Source organism: Buteo buteo, chromosome 17 (genome assembly GCF_964188355.1).
Source record: "Buteo buteo chromosome 17, bButBut1.hap1.1, whole genome shotgun sequence".
Taxonomy (NCBI): domain Eukaryota; kingdom Metazoa; phylum Chordata; class Aves; order Accipitriformes; family Accipitridae; genus Buteo; species Buteo buteo.
The window spans coordinates 1590138-1615324 of NC_134187.1; the positions used below are offsets into that span (position 1 = coordinate 1590138).

Below are 25187 nucleotides of genomic sequence, written 5' to 3' on the forward strand. Positions count from 1 at the left end.
TTGGAGACAAGCCTCCACGAGCAGTGGTGAACCTCAGGGGTTCACCCACCCGCAAGACAACCGGTCCCTGGTACAGCAGCTCCGGGAACAGCACCAACACGATGTGCTCTAACGCTGCCTGACATCTGGGCTCTACTTAAAACTTGTCTCTGGCAGCAGTGGCCGCCTGCCCAGAGCCACAGGTGCTATGCCATCAGTGCCTCACAGGGCCATTTCAAGCGCCGGGTCTTTTTAAATACACCACTGACAGGCCTGGCCTTGGCAGCAGTAAACAACATTAATCTGTCTGTTTTAGTTGTAATTAATCCCCCCGGGGTACATTTCCCATCACGGCAAAGCAAGTCAGTCCTCAACGCTGTCTAGAGAGACGTAACCGCCCTTAAATGTGGAAAATAACAGACCACATGGCTGCAGGAGGCAGTTTTTGAGTGAACATTCATTCTGCTAAGAGTGGGGGATCTCTTCCCATCCTCACCATCCTTCCTTTTGGGGCCTGGATAACTTCCTTACCTCCTGCTCCGAGCTCCGGCTGTCCGCGGGCCATGGCCCTGGAGCAAAGACGATAAATGCTTAAAGATGCACTGAGGCAGCCCTGTGACAGGCAGACTGCAGGTGTTACATGCTCACATTTTGGCCAAAGAAAAGAAGCTGGAAGCCCGAGGGCACGTTTGTCCCTTGTCCTGTCACCAGCTGTGCCCCGCTCTCAGGACAGCAAATGCAAACCAACTTCTCTCACACACGTGTAATGCCGCACACAATATCCCACACAGCAACAGAGGTTGGACATGAGCTGCGCTGTGTTTTCTAGGCTCCTGTTTCATCCTCCCATGCAGTCAACATGGTTTAATGCTTGGAAAATAAGGGAGGGTAGAGAACAGCAGCCTGAGCGCGCCCAGCTCTGGGGAATCACTGCGCATCTCCATCACAGCACAAAGCAGTCAATCCATGCAGCCCACATCCAACCTGTCCCCAAAAGCAGGCACCTCTCTGGGAAAGGCAGAGGCTGGGGGCACAGGGAAGCCCCCCCAGGACATCTTCTCAGAGCCATCGGGGCCAGGGACATCCCGCTCGCAGCACTCACTTTGTCCGGATGTCGAGGTCGTCGTGGCTGGAGTGGCACATCTCACTGAAGCGGGAGACAAAGAAGTCGTAGCTGCGGTGGTAAGATGGGGTGTCCTCTTCGATGTTGGCAAACTTCACGAACTGGGAGAGAGGAAAGAGGGCGTCAGCTCAGAGGGCATGGCAAAAATATTCTTAGAATTCCGCTCCAAACCAGCAAACATCTGTGGGCTTCAGCAGTGTGACACAGGGCTCTTCACTACAGCAGCTCGGTGTGTGCTCGGGATGACAAGTCAGGCTGCCCAGCTGCACCCAGGACTTGGGGTCCCCAAGTGGGAACCTGCCACCGCGCAGCCCCACTGAGCTCCAGTAGCACCCAGGCCTGGCTGCAGATGCTGCAAACCTCACCGCAACCCCTAGAGATCCCTGTAAAGGGCATTTAGGGGTGCAATGAGGCTCTGAGTTAGGGATCCCTAATATGCAGCACACACTTGTAACAGGATAAATTTGCCCCCAGCTTCTTTCCATCCTCCCAGACAGCACAAAACCCAGCCAACATTTCCCAAACACTGCTGCAGGGGTGAAAACAGCCTTGGAAATGCCAGTGGAGAAACCAACTGCAAGCAGGTTCTTAACAACACCCCAGATCTCACCCGCAGCACCCAGCAGCACGAGGTCCCATCGCTCCCTTCCAGCATGGCCACGCCAACAGGCGTGGAGCTTGCCAGAAATGCCAGCTGACCAGCAGATCTGGCTTTTAAGCTTTCAGGGACAGAATTAAGGAAGAAGAAAGGATAAACATGTTTTCAAGCTTTCCTCTGAATTCCAAAGCCTATTCATGAAAAGATGGGAACAAAGGGTCGGGCAGGAAGGGGGAACCTTAAGTCATCCATGTCGACAGAGGTAGCTTTAAAAAAGGAAAAATATATGAAACCTCAATAGCACAAAAGCTGCCACAAAATCCAAGGCACCAGCTTCTGGCTGGAACATACAGAGCATTCAGCCTGTATCCATGCAACAGTGCCCGGTGCTGTGAACGGACGAGGTTTATCCTTGGCCTGAGACAAACATCGTGCCAGCGAGTCCCTGCGCTTTATCATCGTACTCAGAGCAAATCATAAGCAGCTGCTTGCCAAGACTTCGGGCAGAGAAAGCTGCTGGCTGCTTTTGTGCTCCCGTGCTGCATCTGCTTCAGCATGCTGGGACAGCTGAGGGCATTTGCATGGGCATGCAATGAAGGGAGAGGATGCTCCCTGTCCAAGCAATCCCCAAAACCACCCCAGCTGCTAACTGCTAGCCAGCAACACTGGGAGAGCAACGAAGCGGTGCCGATGCCGGTGCAGCCCCACTGCTTCGGACAGCGTGGCACGAAGCTCTGCGGTCGCACCGAGCAATCCCACATCACTCAGGCAAGCTGTCCTGGGCCAAGGCATCAGGAATACTAGGTTCCTCTTCCAGCTGGGAGAACCTAACCTACCTCCACGGGGTTACCTGTCCACCTGGCATTTCGTAGGGTGCTCAGCACCCTCCGGAGATGCCATGCTGCACGGGAGCTCCTTCTTTACCCCGACCCTCTCTGCAGGCTTTTCTCACTTCTTGCTTTCTGCATTTGCTAGCATCCAGCCCTGCCAGGACAGCAGCAGGCAAATGACCCACCGGTGCCCCTCCGCAGCTGGCAAAGCCAGTCCGCCCGTCCCAGCGCATCACACAGGCACCGATTAGCATGCACTCGCTGCGCCGGGCTATTAATAACGTCAGCTGCAAAAGCTGGCTCTGTGCAAGGAAAGGAGCCGGCTCAGCCCTGCCAGGAACTGTTCCCAGAGTGCAGGGACTGGCTCCAACTGATAAACTCCTCTTACTCACCAGAAAAATGCAGGACTGTTATATAAGGAACCTCTGTACCAGGCAGCTCACAAAGTAGTTTTTTTACGCTTATGACAACTCCACGTGCAACCAGAGGCAAGGGCAGGATTCAGAGTGAGGAGCAGTAACGGAGCTCCCTGAGGCAGCTCTGGAAGAGCCGTCCCAGGCATCCCGTGGCCAAGAAGCATCGTGAAATAAAAGAAGGAAACGGCTTCTCTGCAGCCAGTACCTGCAGGTATCAATCCTACACCCGTGCCAATCACAGCAGCTCGTTTTGTGCCATCAGGCAACCAAACAAGACCACCTCATCAGCGCTCCGTATTCTGAAGCTGTCGAGGCCCAGGGGATACCAGCCCACCCACCCACGCCAGCAGCGCTCGTGGTTCGGCTCTCTGCCCCGAGGGCACCTTCCCCGGGTGGCTGCCAGGCACAGCGAGCCCTGCTCGCCTCTGTCCTCAGGGGAGACATCCTCCCGTGGTGCCACCATGCCCAGTGACACTGGATGCGGCACAGTGTTCACATCTGCCAACAGCTGGAGGCAGCTGCCTGCCCTCTCTGCATCCATTTTTCACCTGCAGCCTCCAGCAGAGCCCAAACTTGTAAAAAGCAGCCAAGAACAGAGAAAAGTCAGCCTCAAAGCCTCTCCTTCTTCCATCTATGGGACATTTTTAGGACTCTGCCACTTGCTCACAGACTATTTCATTCTTCCAAGATTTCGCTGCCCCTACAAGAGTGCTACACCATGCAGCAATTAGGGGAGATACCCACACGGGTCTCGCTGCCAACCTGTGCCCAATAGCAAAAAGCAGCACCAGGATACATGGAAATGACCCAGCAAGAGCTGGGCTGGCAGGGAAGGAGGCATCAATCCTCCAGGGAAAGTGACTTATTTTCACTAATGGGCACTGCATCCCAGTCGAAAGCTGCTCTGCAGCTTCACGCCGTATTTCCACTGAGAAAACAGTTTAAAACATTGAAATGCAACACTATTTCTGCTGTGGTTTGAAGGGGTGCGGGGCTGAGCAGCTCAGGGTTCCTGTGCTTGAAGCCGACAAGCTCCAACTGAAACATGGCTGGGACGAGCAGGGAGCAAGCGCAGGGGGAATGCAAGGAGTGTGGCTGCCTTGGAGAAGCAAAACAACGGCTGGCAAGGGATAACGCTGCCACCTATAAATACATCAGACATAAATACATTAGCAGAGGAACATCAAGGTGGGGGAAGAGCTGTTTAAATGAAAGATCAGTGTTGGTTCAAGGAAAAATAAAATGGGAATGACATCGAGCTGGAAATTAGATGGTTCCTACCCAAAGCGTGGAGGTTGCCCAGCAGCCTCCTAACAAGGATGAGAAACCAAAGTGGATTTAAGCTGCAGCTCCATATGTTCACCCCGGGGATTATCGGATGGGGTTATAGCGATCACGGGATGGTGGATTTTCACTGCCGCCTCCAGCTCCGTGGCTGTGGAGCGCAGCGGGCTGGTCCTTGGGATCAGCCCCTCCGCAGCACAACACCTTGGCTCTGTGTGAGGAGGGAGATGTGTTTCAGGCGAGATTTCACACCGCGGAGAATGACTCACTTGGAGCAGGTTTCTATAAACAACCTCCTCCCGCCTTTGCCATCAGCTCCGTTATTGTGAAGATTGCTTGAGACAGCACCCTCTAATTAAGCACGAGCCTGAGGCACATTCCTCATTAGCAGATATAGGAAGAAGTGTCTCATTATCATCGCTCACTTTTCTATAAAAGCCCACAAGTTTTCTGTGCTATATGCCCTCTGAATACCACCACGCTTGAGAAGGCAAAAAACCCCAAAGCATCACTAAACCATCATTCCTGATCTGGACTCCTCATTAAAACACCTGCTCCTGGTTCCTGGTGGTGACAGCAGCACTAAGGAAACACCTATCCGTGGTCCAGGACCATCTCTCCTCTCCACAGGTGCCTGAACACGGGAGGTTTGCAGACTGGAAACATGAGGCAGGGCTCCGTCTCGCCTTGACCCAGTGCCTCCCACTTGAGGATGTCCGTGTTGGGGCCGGTACGCTGAAGCCTCTGCTGTGGCATCATGAGCCCCTGCAGCGAGGGCTGTCCTCTCCCCAGCTCCATGCCGGCAGCTCCATGCCATGTTCCAGTGGATTTAGGGCTCTGCTCAGGCACCAAGGACCTGAGGAGTGTCCAGAGAGCAGCCAGGAATAGGGAGATGCTGGCTGAGTTGAGCTTTAAACCCTACCTCCACCCCAGGTCCCTCTGGACCCTGGGACAACCCCGGCATTTCCTGAACAGCTCAGGGGCTGGGCAAGGGCATACTGCATGTGTTTGCAGGCAGGGCTGCACGGCAACATAGGGTGTTTTCTTAGCAAGAGATCCAGCTGCTTGCCACTGAGACGGATCCAGGCAGCTCTGGCACGTCTCAAGAGGTTTGGACAGCAAGTGGAAGTGGCATCTCTCTGGTCTCCCATGGAGCTTGGGCCACCCCTGGGCAGAGGGACGCTGGTGCTGCCTGGAGACCCTGCTCCCATTGCAAGGGGCTTTCCCAGGCAGCCCCTGCAGCATATCCGAGGCTTACAGCAGCATCACCACACCAAAATGCTACGGTAAGCTGTTGTCAGCAGCAGGTTTCAACTGAGGCATCATCAATCCTCCCTCTCCTCCAAGGGCTATGGATTAATAGGTTTGCCAATGGGCAGCTCACATCGCTTTCAGCTGGGAGCAATTAGCTGCGAGGGAGAACGGGGCATGAAAGGTCTCCGCTCGGCTGCCCGTGCCTCAGTGGAGGCATTTACAACCCCGTGTCCATGACCGTGCTGGTTCCTGGGGGAGAGAAGCATCACAGGATGCAGTGCTACCCTGTCCGGGAGGCGTCAGCAGAAACATTAACACCACCCTCTCCGCATCGCACACGGCAGAGAATTAAAGCTTAGAGCTGAGCTCTCTATGCATTTCCCAGGTGCTTGAGAGAGCATCTACCCAGTTCACCCTCCTGCCCGCAGGATGATCATCTCCATCTAAATCCCCTCTTAGAAAGAAGCAAGGACAGATGCTGCTTGTCCAAGCCAAGTTACCAGGCACCGGCAGAGCCCTCGCAAGCGTGGGTGTTAGGTACGCCCAGTGTTCCCAGTAAAAAACAGCAGAAAGGCCATGCACAAGTGGCTGCTGGCTGCCAGCCAGTATCAGCAGTTTGGATGCCGGGAGGATGTCACCTTCGTTCATCTGTGCTTCTCCTTTCCCCTTATTTTATGTCTGTGGCCGACACATCCCCAGTCCAGCTAAGCCATTTATTGCAAGCAGCAGCTCTGTTTAAGCCAGTCCTTTTCTGAATACAAATAGCTCCCAAAATCCATGCGGATCACCTCCTAAGTTAGTCTATTGTCCGAAACTGCTGACAGCCTTCGTGTCCTCAGGCTCATTTAGGAAAAGCTGAATTCAAGAGAGCGAAGGCATGGCAGCAGAGATCAGAGACCAGCGACTGGTCACAGACAGCAAACAGCAGGGACAGTGCACGGGCAGCACAGCCAGGGTCTCAGAAACCTCACGCGTGGCAGGACACACGAGAGGGAACACCATAAATCCTCCCCTGCAGCTGCTCCCCGTCCTTTCCCAACAAGATTTCCAGCCCTGGCACTGTGCAGAGACGCGGGGGTGACAGGCAGGGTGGAAAGCAGAGGACGGGGTCAGCAGGCTGCTGCCACCTCCCAGTGTTCTCCTACTCACCGAGTTGGTCCCCAGGATCTGCAGGTTGGGCTTCTCTGACTCCAGCAGCTTCGCCACCATCTTCAGGAAGCTCTCCACAAAGAGGTTGATGCTCTGGCAGTGGCAGGCCATGAGGAGCTGGTCCAGCGCCTCCATGGCGATACACACGTACCTGGGAGTGGGCAGAGGCCAGGGTCACTCCCCGACAGCAGCACGGGCCTGCGGCCATCCCTCCTCCTCCTCCCCTCTCCCAAACCACCTGGGTGCCCACCGGCATAACGCCAACCTCCTGCCCTGGCCAACCCAAGGAGAAAAATTTTTACACTCAGAATACGCTTGGGATATTTTTAGATGGTGTGGGCTGCTCCCCAGCAAAGACCCAGCTGCCCCAGGACCAAGGCTGCCAGCAACACCTTGCATCTCCCCCCACAGCGTTTGTGGGCTTCCCTTGCCCTGAACTGGTCTTTGTATCCCGTGAGAGAGCACTGGGCTTTGTACAGGGTGGGCTCAGCATCACAGGCAACCATTCTTGCAGACCCAGCTGGTCCTGGCCAGGGAGGAGGGACAGGATGAGAACACAGAATTAGACTGATGTGCTCCAGAAAAGCCGTGCTTAGATACACAATAAAGCAACCCTGCAAAGCATATTCACATCACCCCAGAAGCTCCCGGGGTGAGCAGGCTTTCCTCCAGAAGTGCACAGACCAGGATGCAGCACTGCCCACGCCAGGATTACCTCGTCCCTGATCCCTCCAGGGACGGGATTCTGCCCCTCAGTATTGGCTCTGCATGCTGAAGAGGGACAGGGGAAGCCCAGAACCTGATTCAAACACAGCAGCACGAGGGGGACGCACCCGTGACGGGTCCCTGGGCCATGCAGAGGGCTTCCCTGAGCACGGCGCATCCCTTCACCATCCCTCCCAAGCAGGCTGAGCTCACCCACAGACGACCCTCTGGCAGCTGGCTTCGCTGCAAGCTGCCACAGTGCATCTTCCAGGCTATTTATTAAACCAGTCCTGTGACACTCCTGCTTCTGATGGGAAGCTGGAAAACCTCGTGCCCAGCAATGAGTCCCAATCAGGTGCCCGTTACAGAGGTGGCCAGCTCATTATGCTGCAACTGAAGAATTTGTTGGGTGTTGCTTCATATTTCCAAGACAAATTGGACCAGTTGCTCGGGCTGGCTTTGCCGAAGTCTGTTCACAGGCTGGTCCTGCGGTGCTTTCTGCATTGACAGCATCTGGTTCATTACCAACGCGGTGGCCGGAGCCCCTGGGTGGCCTGCTTGTGCAATGACCACACTGACCTTCAGTTGCTGGTTGCCCACTGTGTGCATAAAGCCTAGCGAAGAAGCAATCCCCAGCCTCTGACTACTCTGAGCAGACATTTATTCCAGCTGGAGTTGCCCAAAATACACAAAAAACTGAAACGGTGATTGCACTGAGTCTGACAGCTCCAGCTCTTCTTGCAGGACCTCTGAGGTATCCAAATAACTGACATGGACCTGGGACCTGGACACTGGTAACAAAACAAACTTTACAGCTCCTTACCACCTCCCTTTGACTCCTGCTCTCCGTGCAGCTGTGAATCTGTATCGCAGCAGCTCACATCAAGCCCAGAATCTGCCACAGCCAAAAGCAGGAGGTGGCAAGCACAGATCTCTTTGCACTGAGCGCATTCCTCCTTTAACCTCCATTTTTCAAGCTCCTTGCACGGACAGATTTGCAGCCTGGGTGGGATACAGCAGCCACCAGCTTGTGCTGCAAGAGGGAAACCCGAAAGCACTGAGCTGGCCAGTAGCGAGGCGGGCAGGAGCTGCCCGTCTACTTGTGCCAGCCCTGCCTGCACGTTAAAGGGGAGCTGGGGAGGCAATTGCCCTCTCGGGCAGAAAGAGGTGTCTGATAAACCCTGGACCTCCAGGTTCCAGTTGGTAAAACACAGCAAGATCGATCCTTTCTCCTGAGGACCCAGAACTGTTAAAATCTGACTCCAGTCTTGAGTAGATTCTCTGGTGTGCTGTAACGTGGTTGAACTCAGACTGCAGCCTGTACTTCAGACACCATTACAGCTCTTCCAGATACCGTGAAAATAAGAAGCCAACTATTCCTGGATCTGTGAGGCTCCTACCCATCTGTCAAACTGGGTTAAAACTGGCCCACAGGGTAAAATGGTATGAAGAGGTGACCAATGACCAGCATGAAGCATCAAGCTCCTTTCTCGTAGGAAACAAGGGTGAAAACAATTTCCTGTGGCCCAATATTATTGCAACAGCATGGCTTCTTTTTTGGGGACAACTGGACACAGGCCACCAAGAGGGAAAAGGGACACTTGTGGAGTTGTTACCTCCAACCTACCCCAACCATCCTCTTACAGATGGTGGGCTGCATCGCTGCAAACTCAAACAAGAGCACTTTCTCCTTTCAGCAATAAAAGAAAAAGATGACACTCAACAGGCCTGAAATCAAGGCTATCTTCATCTTACATGCAGGAGACAGGTACCTACATGCCCAGACGCTCTTTCAAAGCCCGGCTGTGTGTCTGCAGCGGGGCAAATCCTTCTGCTCCAGCCAACACTGACCTACAAACGAAAGGTTGATCCAAACCGATTTAAGGCATTTCAAAGTTAGACCTTGAAAATCAGCTAGTGCTCCAACCCAATTACGTGCCTATATGCACAGGCGGTGGAGGAAGGAATATATTCCCCCCTCCACCCAGTGAGGCTTGTCATTAGATGTCAAAAAAATCTTTGAAAGCCTTTCTTTTCCCAACATAGCAAGCAGAGCCTGTTAACAGCCGCTTAACCACAGAACATCAGGCAGAGCTTTGAATGTCCTGTCACTCCCGATGACGGGTGATGCAGATGAGGCTTTGAAGGTTTTTCAACTTTAACACTTCTTAGGCAGGCTGCTGGCTTCTCTTCCCCCAGGATAAGAGGCAGACTGAAGTTCGCACCACGAAGCTGAGCTGTGTTTGTCTGCCGCGGCTTTGTTCAGGAGACAACAAGAATCAATCCAGGAACTATTTCAAAGGGAAGGAGCCCTCCCATGCTCCCCCAGCATTTCTAATCAGGGCAGTCAGCTATTTTCAGGCGGGTGCTGCTCTCCTTGCAGTAAACATGGCAAAGCGTTGCTGGAAGCAATGCAGGGAGGGAAGACGAAGGGATGGGGCCCAGCCAGGACCACACAGGTAAGTCGGACAGAGCAAACACAGCAGTCCCCATCCAGCCCAACACATCCCCATCATGTGGTCTCTAGAAAAGCGTCAGAGCGCTGCCCCTAATCCTTGCTCCCACTTCTGCCACGTAACCATAACTCAATAGAGATGTGCATGGGGTACAACACACCCAAGCTTGTCACGAATAACTCCCAGCAAGCTGCAGCCAAGGCCACCCTGTTTAGCTGCTTGCCCACACCTAGTTAGACTTCCATCTGGCTCTGGAAGAGCCACGGTAGGCTTTTAAAAGCCAGGAGGTTGCCACAGGCTCCTGATGACGGTCTGGAGGGATGATGGCAGTCCTGCTGCTGGGGTCAAACACCATACACACGCAGACTCCTCAAGCATGGACAGCACAATGCCAGGGAAATGCTACATGGCTCCCAGCTTGCCTGGTCCCTTGCAACTTTGCAAGGAATTTGCACATCCCTGCATGCTCCCATGTCTCACTTTCGGAGGCAGAACATGCTCAGGTCTCTGCAGCATGCTCGTATCTTCAGGACACCTTGCAGTGTGCAGGAGCTGTGTGCCCCACACATTCTCCCCCTCCTCTGAGCCCCTGCTACTGTCTAGTGATCCATCGTTATGCCAGTCACTGGGGTGGCTGAAACAGCCTCCCAGTTCTTACCCATATCGATGCCGGCTCACATCTCGGATTAGCCGCTCGGAGAGGTAGGCACCGATGCGATCCAGCTTCTCTGGGGCAGACAGAGCGTAAAATGTCAGCTTCTCCATGTTGGTCTTTACCAGACCATCCTGAAAGACAACAGTGCAGGGCGTCACGGCCTCACACCCAGAACCGGCAAACATCAGGAGCATCTCTGCAGCAAACCTTGGCAGCAATACCAGAGGTCTGGAGCACGCCAGTCCCGTCCCAGTGCTTCCCCACACCTTGTACACAAAGGAAGGCAAATGAGGATTGCATTTAGCCTCAGCTGAGGGCTCTCTGATGCACCACGGCCAGGGGTGACCCCAGTGCAAGCCTCCATTGAGCACCCCACACTGTAAATACAGTGAGAACCATTTGCCAGCCCCTAGCCGTGCCCCAGCACCGAGGGGGACAGGGGCAGACAGGGACATCAACACCTCCACACTACTGAGGCCAAACAACACAAGCGTGCCAAGCTGCCAGCCCCAATCCCCCGCAGCCTGGAAAACTGCGGTGCTTCCTCCTCTCCGCATAGCTCGGCAGCAGCCTCCTCTCTTGTTCAGCTTTGCTGCCAGCGCCATGATAAAACAGGCGCTCACCGCCTCCCTGGGTAATCCCAGCCCTGCTACCCCCAGCTGGGAACCCCTCTTCCACTGCCTTCGCATCTCAGCTGTGAGAAGTAGACAAAGAGACCGGATTTGGGATGCTCCAGGAGCAGCTGGCAGGGCATCCCCCATCTCTAATTCAGCGAGGCAGCAAGCAGGGAACCAGCTTCCCCGCATCCTGGAATCATAAGCAGCTTTTGAGCTCGAAAGCCTGGCTGAGGCCCCAGGAGACCCCCACTCTTAGAAGCTGCTTTCCTTATCCTGCAAAGAGAAGGATGTACGCCTTCAGGTCCTCTCCCCCATCCTCCCATCCATCCGTCCTCAGCATCTTCCCGGCACCTTTGGGAAAGGAAGCCTGTCCCTCCAGGCCAATGTGGCTGGAGGAGCTGCTTCTGTATTTCTGCTCACAAACGGGCTTTAAAGGAAAATCCAACCCTCCAGGCACAGTGGAATGGAGTCAAAGCATCGCCTGCCTCCCAGGAGCCATTTCTGGGCAGGTTACTCCACATCCCTGCAACCTGAGCTGCAGGAGAGCCGCAACACGGTGCAGCACGGAGCTTCGGCACGTGAAGCAGTGCCTCGTTTACCTCGGGGTCCTCGGGGAAGATATTGTCGACGAGTCTTTTGTAGCGAGGACGCAGGGCACCGCAGCAGCCGCACACACCTGGAAGAGAGAAGACAGAGCCAGTCAGCAGGGACAAAATCCTCAGCTCCAGGGCAAAGCCCTGTGTGGAGGTGCCTTTGGTGGAAAACATATCCTTGGATTCAGTGGGGAAGCCCGGGAAGAGGACAGGGCACCAAGCTGACAACATCCCAGAGTTTTTGCAGGCAAAAAAAACAAGGGAAGAAAACCACAGCGGAGAGGCAGGGAATTGGCTGGTGACCAGCATCATTTGATGTAGGACTGCAGGGTTATCTGCTTTTCTCACCCAAGAAAACAGCCCCCAGAGACCAAGATGTCCAAAGTTCCCCTAAATCTGTGCCTTTCTCTCTCTCAAGATCCTCTTTTGCAGCTCCTCAGACCAAGACCTCTTTCCTCCAACCACTCACCCGAGGACACACTACTTACACCCTGCCCCATGCTCCCCATGGAGCCGGCAGTGATAAAGAGAGCACAGACTGCTGGAGACAGCAAGAGAGAAAAAGAAGAGAAAGCATCTTATAAAGGCTGTGAAAGGAAAATGCATTTTCCCATTTGTAGCCCCAAAGCTGAGCTGTTGAGCAACACCAAAACCACCTTCGATTGCGCCCCTACCTTTGGGCTGCTGGACCAAGGAGGGCACCAAGCGACCTGCTGTTCTGCAGGACACCGACACGACCATACCCACCCTCTCTTTTTGAGGGGCCTCAGCAGGTTGTCCCTGATGCACAAGCTGTGCCCCACGCAGCCTCTCCGAGAGCCAAAACCCCTGGCAGCGGCAACTCCGCAGGCGGGCATCAGCCTCATCCCCACTCAGAGCAAAGCAATTAGCCCTAGCTGCTAAATATCCCAAACGTGGCTGCGATCCCCTGCGCTGCTTTTGGGGAGCTGCCGAGGGAGGAAGGGATCGTTTGCAACCTGGATATTTCTCCCTGTGCCATATCCTCTTTCTCAGGGCTGCAGCACATGCTCCGCAGCAGCCAGGGACCCCTCTGTCTTCGGCTGGGGGACGGCCGGCGTTCCAGGTGGGCTCTCGAGCATCCATCGTGCTCCCACACGCACCAAGCACGGGGACGGCTGCAGCACCCAAGAGTTCAGCATCCGTGGGCAACGCCACCCCGATGCATGCCCCTGTGTAAAGCTGTACCAGCGCTGCCCTGCTTACCAGCCACCGATGAAGATCTGCAGTTTGTTTATTTAAAAAAGGGGAAAAAAAAAAAAAAAGAGATTGCCGGAGGCGCTACCATCCCCAGTGCCGCTCTGAGGGCTTTGCACGCCAGCATTCCCCGGCTCCCGCACAATGCATTTTTTCCCCGGGGCCTGGCGTTACTCGGACGCTGCACCCCACGGAGGAGACCGGTGTCAGCCACCCCAAAGCACCGGCCTTTGCGAGCCCGGGGAAGCGTGAGTAATTCGGGGCTGCTTTTTGGCAACCGCTGCCGAGAAGCAGAAGCTGGGGGGACAAAGGCTGCGCCGGTGGGAGCCGGCGACCTCTCCCGCTGGAACGCATGAGCTCACGCCTGCCCGCGCCAGCTCCCGGCACTGGCACGGCTCGCTTCCCGCGATCTCCTCGCTCGCTTCCGAGCGCTTCGCCTCCGACGGCCGGCGCTCGCGGCGGGGGAGGCAGCCCACCCCACCCGAAAGCTGTCGCTTGCTTTGGGGTCCCCTTTGGCGTCCCCAGGCCCACTGTTCCCAGCAACGCTGCGCTGGCAAAGAGCTCCTTCCACCTCTCGCGCTCTCCCTGCAAACCCTCCCCGCACCTTCCCACTATCCAATATTTTATTTCTAAGTCTTCTGTCTGCTGCTCTCCCTCCTCCCTTCTCAGCTGCCTTCGATCGATTTTGCTCTTTTTCCAAAGTACCTTTAATCTGGCCCCTTAATAAATTCTCGTTTGCCATTCACACAAACGAGCGTCTGATGATCTCCTGAATCCTCTCAATAAATTCCCCTCACCCCGGACAGCCAAGGCAGCGTGACTTATCCCAACTTACTGGGCCACGCGTCCCTGCCGGCGTCTCGGCACGGGCCATGAGCTCTCCCTGTAAAATAGCTGGAGTTTCCCTGTAAGCGAACCCATTAGCCAAGAAGCCAGGTCCCCTCCACCTCCTGCAGCCTCCTCGGCAATTCTCTCACCTCCAGAAATGTGACTTTAGAGTATTTTCGGGATTAATGCACATTCCTAGCCCTGGGAAAGAAGCAAAGAGACCAGCCGTGTTCCCAATCCACCACCCTCATCCCAATGAATGAAACCGAAGAGCAGACGCAGCACGGATCCCATCAATAATAACTGCATAATTAAATCTAATGCCTTCCCTCTCACCTAACACAACCTCTTCTTCCAGAAGTAGGAGATTTTTAAGGCCTCACCTAAAGAAAGCAGCATCGGGAGACAGACAAAGACCCCAAGTGCCTGCCAGGAGAGGGGACCAGGCGACTCATCAGTCCCACGGGGCAGGAGGATGAAGATGGTCCGGACGGGGAAGGCAGGAAGGTTGCTCAACCCAAAGCCACGTCAGGACACTGGCGGGACAGGCCCTCCTACAGTGCGGTGTCTCTGGGGGAGACTCTCTGATGTCTCGTAAGAGGGCTGAGCTCCCTGCAGCAGGGCACTGAAAGGGTCTCTCTTACTCTGCTTACGTGAAACCAAGAGAAACTTTCCTGCGCCAAACCCCTGCCGTCTGTCGGTTTTGCCCAGCCCAGACATACACACGCACAGACAGGGAGACCATAAATCCTTAAAAAAGCAGAGTAAAAATGACACAGACCTTGAAGAAAGAGGAAGATTTTCTCTTGTTTTATTTCCCCGCCTCCAAGGGCTCTCCAGAGAGCAACAAACCCGAGCCTGGTCCTGACGCCAGGGCTGAAATCAGCCCCGTGTTTGGTCTATATGGGACCCCCCCACACCCTCACAGCACCAAACCCTAACGCCGGGGCTAGCAACAACCCCCCAACAAGGGTCTCAGACAGACGTTCCTTCTTCCAGACACCAGTTTCCTTTAGCACCCACCACGCCGACCCCATGCACCTCGTACCCTCGCACCAGCACCGCAGCCACGGCTCCAGCCCCGAGCGAGGCGCCGACAGGCAGCATCCCGCCGCCAGGACAAAACCCTGCAGCCGCAATGCACTCCTCCGGTCCAGGCTGGCACAAGGGATTTAAAAAATAGAAAGATGACACCGAAGGTCATCGGCAGCCAGAGCGGCTTCCCTCTCCCAGGAGATCCAAAGCCAGCATCCCGGGGAAAAGCAAAGTGGGGAGAAGGTACCTGCTCTGGCCACGTGCAGCATCTCCCAGGAGCAGGCAGGGCCAGCGGCACAGAGCCGCAGAGCGGGGCCGAGAGCCCACGTTGTCAAAGCCATCACGTTCGGAGCAAACCGGGGGGCTCGGGGTGCCGGGTATCGCTCTCTTCCTCGCCAAGCAGTAGCCGGTGCCGGCCCAGCGGCAGCATCGCTGCAGGGGGATGCTCAGCTGAGCGGGGAGCAGCCGTTTAAATAAATAAGGGAGCTTTCAGCACGGCTGCTGAGTCACCGAGGCGGCTCTGATGGCAGCTGGGAACGGTGCTGGCTTTGCTCTGCCGGCGTCTGCACCAGTACGCGGGGGCGGCTGGGGAGCTGGGCATTTCGGAGAGCCCCGAGGTGGGGGACAGGGGCGATTTTTCAAGGTCCCTTGAGCCCAAAGCTCTCCCGTTTGGCACATGAAGCATTGCTCGTTTGTGGGCAGCGCTAACAAGGGGGGAAGGCTCAGCGGGTCGGAGCTGACACCCCAAAACAGCACCCAGGGATGTGACAGACACACAAGCGTGGACCCGCACGGTGCGTCACGCTCTCCTCCTGCTGGCAGCCCGCCGCTGTGGGAACCAAGGACGTGGATTTTCTTAAAGATCAGGTAAAGTGAGGCACGGAGAAACGTGACTCAACCCTCTCCCTATGGAGGGAATAAGGTGGGAAACCCAGGAGCAGCATCGGCTCCCGCGGCTACCCATGATACGTGTGTCACCTCCGTCTTGCACCCACCTGGGGAACCCCAGTGGCATTTATTTTATTGGGCTCTTCACCGCCACGGCTGAGAGTGAATCTGCGCTCTCGCCGGGGGGCAAAATGAGCCAAAAGGGCCTTTTGCTTTGATAGCTCAGCTCCAAGAAAGTCAATCTAATTGGGGATAATTACAGTCTTTCAGTCCCAGTGACTGTGGCTTGCTAGCATAACCCCCACTTAGCTGCTCTGATGCTGGTATGAGCCCCGAGGCTTTCGGATAAACTCATTGCATGCGATTCCAGGAGCGGAGTTCACTGGTACCAGCTGTAACTGGGGTTGTTGGGATCGAGTACGGCCAGCTGAAAATGGGACACAGGCCCAGCTCACCTCCCGAAATGACCACGCACTCTCCCACCAGCGCTCTGACCTTGAGCCTTTCCTTGTTAATCCCCTCCCCTCTCCCCATTTTAATGGCATCCTGGCAATAAGCACGGCTGGAAAACCTTATGGCCATATTATTCGAGGCCTGGAATTTACTTAATAAGGGCACTCCAACTGATTGCAAATAAATCTTAATTAAATCACGCAAAATCCCTCATTAAACCTAATATCCCATGAAGGTCGCTCTCTTAACCCCAAGCAAAAACACCGTCCTGAAGGTAGGGGTTGTACCACCAGCCCAGCGTTGTCTTCCCCCGAGCCCCACACCGAACCAGAGACCTTTCCCTAATCTGCTTAGCAAAAGCTCATTTATGCAGCCGATGTGAGAGTCTCCTTCATACCCACCCGCTGACTCCCTCAGCACTTTGGCACCTGGTGGGTGAGCCTGCCTGGGGAAAAGGATGAAATCTTCCTGCTACACTTTAGAAATGTCACTGACCAATATTCAAGTTGGCCCAGCAATCCATCAATCCTATTTTCCATCCACCCCCGGGGTGGGCAAGGGGATACAGCGAGGAGCCCCAGCCCATGGGAAGGGAAAAAAAAAAAACATCAGGAAAGGCAAGAAACAAGCAATGCTGGCAGCGAGAAGGGACAGACTCTGTGCTGCAAGGGATGGCGGGCACTGAAAGAGATGTAGGGCACTGCTTGCAGACCCCCTCCTCCCCAAAAGCCATTCCCAGGGGAAAGCCTGCAGCCATAAGCAAGCACGGCTGTGAGCTCCCCTGAGGGAAAGGCTTGCTCAGGCGCTCCTCTGAGCTTCTGCCACCAATTTAAGAGGCAGGAAAACCTACACTAAAAACCCAGCTTCTGTGCCAGCCAGCCCCCATTTGCCTCCGCACCCCCACGGAGCCAGGGCAGATCCCGATGTAAATCAGCACAACCCCACGGGCCAGCAGTGGTGTAAAGCAAGCCAGTAAATCTCTCCCTAATTGTGTTTAAGAGAGCCAAACGCACTGGGCACCGATTAAAACCGCTGCCCAACGCCCTCCTCACAGGGTGCCATGCCGGACACAGGGTGAGGACTGCAAGGTGCCCCGTGCCCTGGCAGGGGGAGGCAACGGCAGCCCCCACGCTGGGAGGGGAGGCAGATCGAGCAGTTCAGATCAGCCCGGTGCAAAGAAGAGCTTGGAAAAGAGAAGCCATGAAAAGATGGGGGACCTCGGGTGGTTGTATTAGACCTCTACCACCTTTAGGGGGGGAGGAAGAAGCGGGGAGGTGGCCAAATCCAGCTTGCCCCTGCAGCTCTGCAATTCAGAGCAATGTCTTGATGTTAATTAATAGTTCCTGACCTTCCTGAACTGTTCGGGCGCCACAGGCTTGTTCCCTTTGCCGCTCGTTAATCGCCGCTCATCCAAGTGTCCTTCCATAAGAGCATCTGCAAAGGGGGTGTTATAAAAGCTGACAGCTCATCTGTGAGCAGAGACGCTTTTGAGGACGCTGCAGAAGACCCGAACTTCCAAGGGCAGCACAAGCCAGCGCTGATCACAGGGAGCCACATCTCTTGACGCCGGTACGGAGGGACAGAGAAATATTTCGAGGCACAGACAGCGAAACATTTCGAGGCACCAACAGCAAAGGAAGAACAGAGACGCCTGGGACTGGCGAGCCAAGGCTGCTCCTGACAGGACGTATTTCTCTTGTCGCTGAGCGGGATGGACAGGAGCATGCCGGAGATGGAAACGCTCTCCCAGACATCACCCGCAGCCCGCTCAGAGCCGTCGGCGCAAAGCCTTTTAGCTCAGCAATTAAATTCGCAGCTTCCCCCTGGCACTCCTCCACGCGCCGCCCTCGCCTCGCTTCCACCGACGCAGCCGGGGCTCGTCGGGGCAGACACCGCAGCCGGGGGGGGCAAAGCAGCTCCACACAGAGCCCCAGCATACGACCCTGTGCCTGGGCTCCCCCAGCCCGTGCGGGGACCCCCCCAAACGGGAGCTGCTCCAGAGGCCGAATCCACGCTGGTGCCAGCTTGTCTGAATCCCACCTGAATTTGCCCAAACACGCTCCCTCCCATCTCCCCCCCCTTCCAAATGCCGACAGCTCGAGGCATGCGGGCATCAAATCCAGCTTTAACAACTCCGTGGCGAGCAGTGGGACATAAATCAGCCCCGCTGCCAGCTTACACCAGCGATGGATTTGGCCCTCCATTATTTACACTTCACTGGTCGGCCGAGGCTGCCACTCCGACACCGCAGCGCGCGCGCAAAGCTTCAATAGCGGCCAGATTAATTAATATTTCACAGCGGTGATTAGACTCGGGCATTAAGACCACACCAGCCCTTTTGCATGCAGAGGAAACCACCCATTAAGGGTAGAGCTGCGCACCGGGAGGTTTGCATTACGTACCTGGCACGCCGGCAGTGCCAATTCAAGGGGAGAAGAAGGGGAGTTAAGCACCTTAATGGGTGCCTGGTTTCATTACACAACCCGTGGCAGAGGGAAAAGCTGGGGGGAGGAAAGAGCTTAAACAGCAGGAAATTCACTCAAACTCTGGCCTCGACGCAGCTCCTCAACGCGAGACGTTCACCAGTTGTCACGTGGACGTGGTGTGTCTGGTCCGGACCACGTAGGTGGGGAAGCTCCGACGGAGGCTGAGGGTCCATCCAGCATCAGGGCCAGCCTCTGAAACCTGCTTAATTAAGAGCCAGGTTCATTTTGCAAGCCCAGGGCCTTGCCCGACGCAGCACAGAGCCGGATGCGATGGAATGGCCAAGGACACGGGAAGGCTTGCAAGTTTGAAAGGTTTTTAGAGAAAAAAAACACATGCAGCCCTCCCACCCTGTTTTGCACATTCAACAAAAAACACAAGAAGGACCTTCGTGAGATGCTGACCACACACGTCTCTGTGGTTTCTTATTTCCCCAAGATAGGCTCCATCAAAGCCTACAGGCAGTTTTAGCTTTTGGCAGAAAACCTGACTGAACACCCTCATTTACAGAGAGACAGAAACGTGATGGGACCAGCTACAGCCACTCTTTCTCTCCAGCCTTTCTGGGCTGTTCGCAGTCCCTGCGGAGGGGGAGCAACTCCAGTCCCCAAGGCAGAGCGACCTGCGACAGAGCGCTGCAAAGGGTTCAGCCAAGAGCAGAGCATCTCTAGAAGTCCATTTTCTTGTGCAACTACTGATTGCGCAAGCAATTGCCTGAGCCCTTAACCGGTCTGGCTTCATGAGGTTTGAGGTGAGCAACGCCAGCTCCTGGCCTGGCACAATCCCCTCTAGCATTTGCTCCAGGCGGAGGAGTGCCCATCTTCACTGCACGGGTCAAATCCTGCCCGCACATGGCAATGCCGTCTGGAAATGCACCAGGAAAAAAGCCCTGGACTCCGCCACGGCCATCGAGGTTTAACACAAACCCATAAAGAGTAGTGGGTGGGTGACTTGGGAAAGCCCCCAGCGCTGCTGGCACCACAAATAGCCCCTTTTCCTCTACGAGCGCTGAATTAATTTGCAGATCATTTAGTTAAAAAGCATAGAAGAAAAAGCCCCCCCAAAAAAGCTTAATTGCATTTCACATTCCCCTGCTGAGCCATCCAGTCCCACCGAGCGCTATTTATTTAGCGCAAAACCCATCCGCTTGTGAGGCTGCTGGCTGTGACTCAGTGGCACGCTGGCAGCCCCAGACGGCTCGCAGGGACCTTGCTGGCGCCCACCACCGACAACGCCTCTTCCCCGGGTAGCCGAAAAACCTCATTTCCCCTGCTCCAGCTGCTGCGGAAAAAAAAAAGGGAACCTTCTCTATTTCCAGCTCCGCTGGCGTGGGAGGAGACAGCTCGTGCCGGGGCGACCAGAAAGCAAAGCGAAGGAGTGTGGAGGAAACAAACTGCGGTGAGCGGCTGCGGGGCTGGACGGTTGGCATACGGCTCCCAAAGGCTGCTGCTGCAGCTCCGACACACGCTGCCTTCCCAGCAGCTGCCAAAAGTATGGGGGGGGTTTGCAGACGAGCCCCACCGGGAACCCCCCATGGAAATGTTAACCCCATCCCACCCCCGCAGCCCCACTGCTCCCCGCTGTCCCCCCGTGCTCTCCCTGCTGCCGTGCCCCTGTTCCTGGAGTGCTTTCAGCCCAACGAGCTCACTCTGCCTTTCGCACGTATTTCTGAATTAAAGCCCAGCTCCTGGAGACGGCACTGAAGCAGGAAGGTTGCCAGTGGCTGGGTGCACAAAGCGCTGGGCTTCTCCTGCAGCCGGGGCCACGGCACAGCCCCCGAGCGTGGGGCAACCGTGCTCTCTGGCCAGCCAAAGCCTGAGAGCAGCAGCCCAGCTCCCGCGGTGCGGAATCTCCCGTGGAGCAGCTAATCCCCAAGCCAGGCTCAGGACAGCGAACTCCCACCGGCGACGGGGACACCAACCTGAAGGTTCGGCTCACAAAATTGCGGTTTGCACGACCCCAGCCACCAGGACCAGGTGCCGGCACAGCTGGGGTCGAAGCTTGGCTCCCCCATTTTCACCGGTGACTGCAAAAGGAAACCGAAACCGGGCTGAAAACGGGTGCAGGTCCCCAGCAGCCCTGCTCCACGTGCACGGCCACCACCACGGCCCCACACCACAAGCCAGGGGTGCCAGGCACGGCCATGCCGGGCACGCCGCTCCTGCCTCGCACAGGCAAACACCAGCTTGGAGCAAGATGCCAGCGCTGCAGGATTAGAGGGGATGCAAAGGGTGGCCCGTGCCCCCCATGCTGCCCCTCTGACCACCTCCCAGGGAGGCAGCAGGTCTCCCCCATAACGAAGCAAGTGTCCCGCACCGCTTCGTCCTGTCCGCAGAGAAAAAAACATCCCCAGTCACCCATCTAATCCTTCCCCCAGGCCAAGAGACAGTTAAAAGAGAGATTAAAAAGATACCAATAATCCTGTGCATTCCTAATGCACCTTTCATCCGAAGTATCCCACAGAGCTTTCCAGCTCCTGGATGCTTTCCAGGACCACGAGCCGCAGCAATGCCTGGCCATGAGCGCTACCGGGGAAGGGACCAGCCTGGCTTTTGTCCTCAAAGTCACATTCAGGTCCCCAGAGCTGCTCTGCCCTTCCCCACCCTAAGGAATTGCAGGCTATTTCAGGGCAGGGGCTTCCCCAAGACGCGAGGTAACCTGTGGGTAAGCGGAGCTGTGGCCCGATGTGGCATCGCCATTCCCGGTGGGCAGGACAGGCTGGCCACCGAGCCAGGATCCCAGGGGACAACTGGAGCACATCACACCCCCCCAGGCCAGATCATTAACCTGGCACTGGGGGGGCTGGCGGGGCTCTGGGGGACCCACGGCTCAGCTCTCCCCCAGGTTTGCAGAGGGGCTGGGGTCCCCTGCAGTTCCCAAGCAGAGAGGATTATTACGTGCTCCGGGCTGCTGCAAATCGCTCAGATGATGACAACAGCTCCCCGCAAATTCCTGCTTGCAAGCAGCACAAACTGCCAAAAGAAAATCCCCCCCAAAATCAGCCCAAGCCCCAGTGTGGATGCAAAAGCCCTGAGCAAGGGGGGGGCAGCTCAGACGGAGAGGGCACTGGCGCGAGCATTTGGGCATCGGGGACAGCTGTCCTGCAACGAGAGCATCACTGCCAGCCCACACCAGACAGAAGGGTCCTGTGGTCAGAGGGGGCGAGGGAACCTTGGCGTGGGGGGGCTGCAGAGGGGCCGTGTCCCCGGGGCACACAGCAGCCGTCACCACCGGCTGCCACAGCCGCGGAGGGGAGGGAAGCATCCCCCTCATTTTGCGGGTGGAAAAATACCAGCTGGGAGACCTGAATGACTCAACGGAGGCCACGGAGGAGTCGGCACTGTGACGAGGAAAGGAACGGAACCCATGCGTCCTGCCTCAGCTTCCCTCTTCCTGGCCCCGCTAGGTAGAAACCCGCTCCCCAAGCCCCCCAGCTCCGCTCCTTTCCCCCCAGAAGGCAGGTTCTGCATCCCAACGCATCTCAGGACCTCCCCCGGTATGCACCCCATCGAGCCCCAAAACAAGCACCTCATCACCCAAGGTGGGGGGGCCGGCACGCTGCCCACCCACCCATCTCCCTCCTGCCGCATCCCACCGCGCACTCACCCCTGGCACCGCAACACCTCGCAGAGAGGGGGGGCTCGGCCAGCAGCACCCAAAGAGACCCTGCAGCCCTCGGGGTGGGCTGGGACCCCCCAAGGAAGGGCAGCGGTCAGGGGCTCCCTCCTCTGTTGCGCTCGCCCTGCGCTGACAGCCCAGGGAAGGATGCTCGGGAAGCGAGGATTTAAGAGCCACCCAGCCACCCCCCCCACCCCCCCCCAGCCCTTCCCAAAAGCTCCCAGCAGCTTAGCGCAGCCCGCTGCCCCGGGCGGGGGGGGACACGGCCAGCTGCTCCGCCAGCTGCTCCCCATTACGCACGTGGCATCACCCCGCTGCGCTTCCCAGCCGGGGACACGGGACCCCGTATGTCTGCACTGCACAGGGAGGGGGTGACAACAGTGACAGCACGGGGGTCAATGGTGGGGGACGGCGATCCCCAAAAACCTCAAGGCCTGGGGGCCTATATGGGATCGGGGTCTGCCCTATGGCAGGGACCAGGCAGCTCCCCAGTATTGCAAGGACGTGGTCACATATACAACCAAGGTCCCCCGTGATCCTGGGGCGGGGGGGTGTGACACTTGGACCCCCCAAGTAACCAGGTGGAGCTGAAAAGCCCTATGTAGCACCCAAGGGTTCCCCACTCCACAGACTGGGTGATCCCCCAGCGGTATGGGGGTCACTGGTCCTATAGAGAAGCAAAGTCCTCCCAGCCCTGGGGAGGAGGTGACCCCAGGAACCCGGGTTGGGGGGGGGCCAGTTAACAGACTGTGTTCCCCCAGGAAGGGGGCCATGCCCCAGTGATAGAGGGGGCATTTACGGCCCTTTATGGGACGATGGTGTGCGTCCCAGCCCCAAAGAGGGGACACCCTCCAGAAACTGGGGGGATGCCCAGCCCTGTAAAAGACCAAGCCCCCCCCCAAACCCAAAGAGGGGTCACCTGCACTAACGAGGGAGGTGCACGGCTCTGTGTAGGACCAAGGTGCCCCCAAACCCCAAGAGGGGATGACCTCCTACGAACTTAGGGGGCACGCCGCTCTGCAAAAGCCCAGGGTCCCCTCAACCCCAAAGAGGGGTCACCCCCCAGTAAAGGGGGAGTGCGCAGCTCTATACAGGACCGAGGTCCCCCCCCACCCCAAAGAGGGGACACCTCTCGGTAACCGGGGGGGGCGCACAGCCCTATAAAGAACGACCCCAAAAGGGGTGAGCCCCTAACCGGGTCCCCGGGGACACACACACACACACACACACACACGACCCCACGTCCCCGGCAAGCGGGGCACACGGACGGCCCCGATCCCGGCCCAGGCCCGGCGCCGCCCCACCGGGCTCGTCCCCGCGTGTGTGTGTCCGTGTGTGTGCCTGTCCCCCCCCCCCCCGCCGCGGCGGACACTCACCGTACATGGCCGCTGCCGTCGGCCCGGCTCGGCGCGGCTGCAGGCGGCGATCCCCGGCCGGGCTCTGCCCCACCGAACGGCGCCCGGCCGGGGGCGGCACCGGGAGCGGCGGCGGCGGAGGGGGGGGGGGGGGCGGGAACGGCAGCGGCGGCTCCTCCCGCCGGCACGGCCGCAGAGCCCGCCCGCGCCCCGCCCGGCACGGCACGGAACGGCGCGGAACGGCGCGGACCCTGCGGCACCGGCTCTGTCCCCCCCCCGGACCACCTCTGCATCCAGCACGGTGCTTCCCCCCCCACCGGGCATCCCGCCCCACGCTGCGCACACAGGCTGCCCCCCCCCCCCCCCCCCCAACCCACCCGGGGCATGGTCCCACGGCCGGTAGCACAAAGCCCGGCAGGGGGTAAAGCCACGGGTGGGAGCGGCTCTGCCCCTGCGCCTTTGGGGTCTGCCAGCCAGCCGGGATCCGCTCGGTTCCCTTCCCCACCGAGCCCCCAGCATCCTTCCTCCGTGGGTCCGACAGCCCCGAGCCCCATTTGAGGACCCCGGACCGTAGCAGAGAGGTTTCGCTATTTGCCATCGCTCATCCTGGGAATAAGCACCCCGGCGCGTTAACGCCAAGCCACTTTCCCCCGTGGAGCGTGTGCTCCCCGCTTCCCGCTGCCGGCCCCGTGGACCACCAGCCCTGGCATCTGCGGCCACCTGAGTGGCAATCGTGAACACCGCAGCCTTTCCCTGCACCACCCGCTGCCAGCCCGGCCAAGTGGGAGCTGCACCAGGTTCCCAAAATGCGTAGGTGTGCTGCTGCCGGTAGCAAGGGTTGCAGGGGGATGGCGCAGGAAAAGCAAGACAGATCCAGGTTGGCTCAGCTGCTTCTAGAAAGTGCTGGAGAGCGAGACTGGGGGGGCTCGGGCTGCCCTGGGGAGACAGGGACACCAGGGAAAGGGCTGAGAGCACTTGGAGGGGGTGAGGAATAAGGAAAACACCTTCCCAAGGTGCCTTTCCTTCCCATTACTGCTGCAGTGTCCTTAGCAGCACTGAAGCGATGCAGCAACGCCCCGCTGCCGAAGGGGAAACTGAGGCAGGGAGCCACCCCGTCTGGGTTCCGGCATCGTCGGTGGTCCTGGCCACACATGCAACAGGCACTGCACCGGTGCTCCCAATGCACCAGTGCCTGGCCACAGGTCATGGATGTGAGCTCTGATCACCTCCCACTCTTCATCTGACTGTGCAGTTGCTGTTGTCACCTCCCAAAACCCGCGTCTCCCCCTTGGCAGCACAAACGGGAATGTGGGGTCCCAGCTTTCCCGACACCCCAGGCAGGGAAGAGAGAGCGGGAGCCACAAGCCAGCGTGCGGAGGTGATGGCGTTCCCACCTCGGTTGCTGCCGTAGCCCCCAGTCTTTGGGCTCCACTCGAGGGTGAGCCAGAGGAGCATGGCACGAAAGGCTGCCGCATCCCCAGGGCGCAGGAGCACCCGGCATGCCAGGCAGGGCCAGGACATGAGAAGGTGTCAGGGCATGGGGCCGCAGAAGAGCATAAAGGAGGGTATAGCGCAGTATGGTATGGCACAGCACAGCATGGCATGGCACGGCATGGTACAGAGCAGCAAGGCACAGTACGGCACAACCTGGT

At 57.3% G+C, this 25187-nt stretch overlaps 1 protein-coding gene across 2 annotated transcripts in view; it reads right to left on the bottom strand.

Moving 5' to 3' along the window:
- The window catches only part of EFR3B (EFR3 homolog B), a 41633-nt gene extending 17957 nt beyond the window's left edge, over nucleotides 1–23676 (bottom strand). For both annotated transcript variants that reach the window (XM_075048877.1, XM_075048876.1), the window contains exons 1-5: nucleotides 23557–23676; nucleotides 11666–11742; nucleotides 10453–10580; nucleotides 6634–6784; nucleotides 1082–1203 (exon numbers count right to left, since the gene is read on the bottom strand). In XM_075048877.1, coding sequence (XP_074904978.1) covers nucleotides 1082–1203; nucleotides 6634–6784; nucleotides 10453–10580; nucleotides 11666–11742; nucleotides 23557–23563 — 485 coding nt within the window. In that variant the 5' untranslated portion in view covers nucleotides 23564–23676. The remainder of the gene's footprint in view (nucleotides 1–1081; nucleotides 1204–6633; nucleotides 6785–10452; nucleotides 10581–11665; nucleotides 11743–23556) is intronic.
- Between the last annotated feature and the right edge of the window lie 1511 nt (nucleotides 23677–25187).